The 1,328-nt window shown below is 66.7% G+C and overlaps 1 protein-coding gene across 2 annotated transcripts in view; it reads left to right on the top strand.

The window, feature by feature from the left end:
• Nucleotides 1-916, top strand: part of LOC122191554 (ras-related protein Rab-3A-like) — a 2,359-nt gene extending 1,443 nt beyond the window's left edge. For both annotated transcript variants that reach the window (XM_042891846.1, XM_042891845.1), the window contains one exon: nucleotides 638-916. In XM_042891846.1, coding sequence (XP_042747780.1) covers nucleotides 638-901 — 264 coding nt within the window. In that variant the 3' untranslated portion in view covers nucleotides 902-916. The remainder of the gene's footprint in view (nucleotides 1-637) is intronic.
• The last annotated feature ends 412 nt before the right edge of the window (nucleotides 917-1,328 follow it).

The following is a 1,328-nucleotide window of genomic DNA, read 5'->3' as shown; positions in this document are numbered from 1 at the left end:
CGCTCCCGCCCCCCCCTTCCACCAACGACATCACCTCTGCCCCCCCCTCCTACGACAGCGCCCGGTGCCGGGCATTGCACGCAGCGCCCATCTCTGCACATTGCGCCCACCGCCGTGCAGCGCTGCGCGGTGCTGTGCCCCCCCCCCACCCCCAGCACCCCCCGGTTCAGCCCCGCCGGGCGCGCTGTGCGGGGGCACGGCTGCAGGTGCCATTTTGCAGAGGAACTGCGGGAGCGGCTGCAGCGCATCCTGCCGGGCTCCGGGCCCCGCTTCGTGCGGCGGCGATGGGGCGATGCAGCCGGCAGCGCTGACGGCAGCAGTGAGGGCGATGCCCGCGGCTTTGCTACCGGCAGTGTGGGCATCGCGGCCGGCAGCAGCGCGGCCGTGCGTGGCCGTCCGCTGCTGGTGGCGGCCGTCGGGGTGATGCACCCGGCACCGCTGCCGGCAGCCATGGGGACGGTGCGTCCAGCGTTGCGAGCAGCAGCTATGGGGGCTGTGCAGGGCTGGGTGGCAGCAGGGCAGCGCAGCACTCTGCTGTCCGCACGCACGCTGCAGCAGTGCCACGCAGCAGCACAGCCCGGTGCCACGGGGGCTGCCGGCCCCACCGGTGACCGCCCATCACCTCCTCCCTTTGCAGATGGCGTCCGCTACCGACTCCCGCTATGGACAGAAGGAGTCCTCAGACCAGAACTTTGATTACATGTTCAAAATCCTCATCATTGGTAACAGCAGCGTAGGGAAGACCTCGTTCCTATTCCGGTACGCCGATGACTCCTTCACGCCCGCCTTCGTCAGCACTGTTGGCATCGACTTCAAGGTCAAAACCATCTACAGGAATGACAAACGCATCAAGCTGCAGATCTGGGTGAGCGCTGGGGGTCAGGGTTTGGGCCAGGATTAGGGCCAAGGTTGGGGTTGGGGTTGGGCTGTCCTGGTGCTGGGGGCTGTGGGGCTGTCCAGCCGGGTGCTGCTGTCAGCTCAGTGCTGCATTCTGTGCCCTCGGGCATTCCTAAGGCACCAATGCTGTGTGTGGAGCCCATCGGCTCAGCAGCAGTTTGGTGATTCCTGCATTATACACGGAGTGACCCGCAGGCAGTTTGCTGGCAGCAGCCGGATGCTGGCTGAGTTCTGTGCGCTGCATCCCAGCTTTGCCAGCAGTGCTGCTTACCTCTGCTGTGTGCACTGCGTGCAGAACGGCCCCGGGGCGATGTGCCGGCAGGAGTTGGGTGCTGGCTGAGCCCCAGAGCTGTGCACACCGCATGGCTCTGCATTGTGCCCCCCTGACTGTGTGCTCCCCCAGGACACGGCTGGGCAGGAGCGGTACCGCA

Source organism: Lagopus leucura, unplaced genomic scaffold, assembly GCF_019238085.1.
Source record: "Lagopus leucura isolate 7727_CA_CO unplaced genomic scaffold, USGS_WTPT01 59947-0_obj-0_obj, whole genome shotgun sequence".
NCBI lineage: Eukaryota > Metazoa > Chordata > Aves > Galliformes > Phasianidae > Lagopus > Lagopus leucura.
This window is presented reverse-complemented; position numbering and strand designations above follow the sequence as displayed.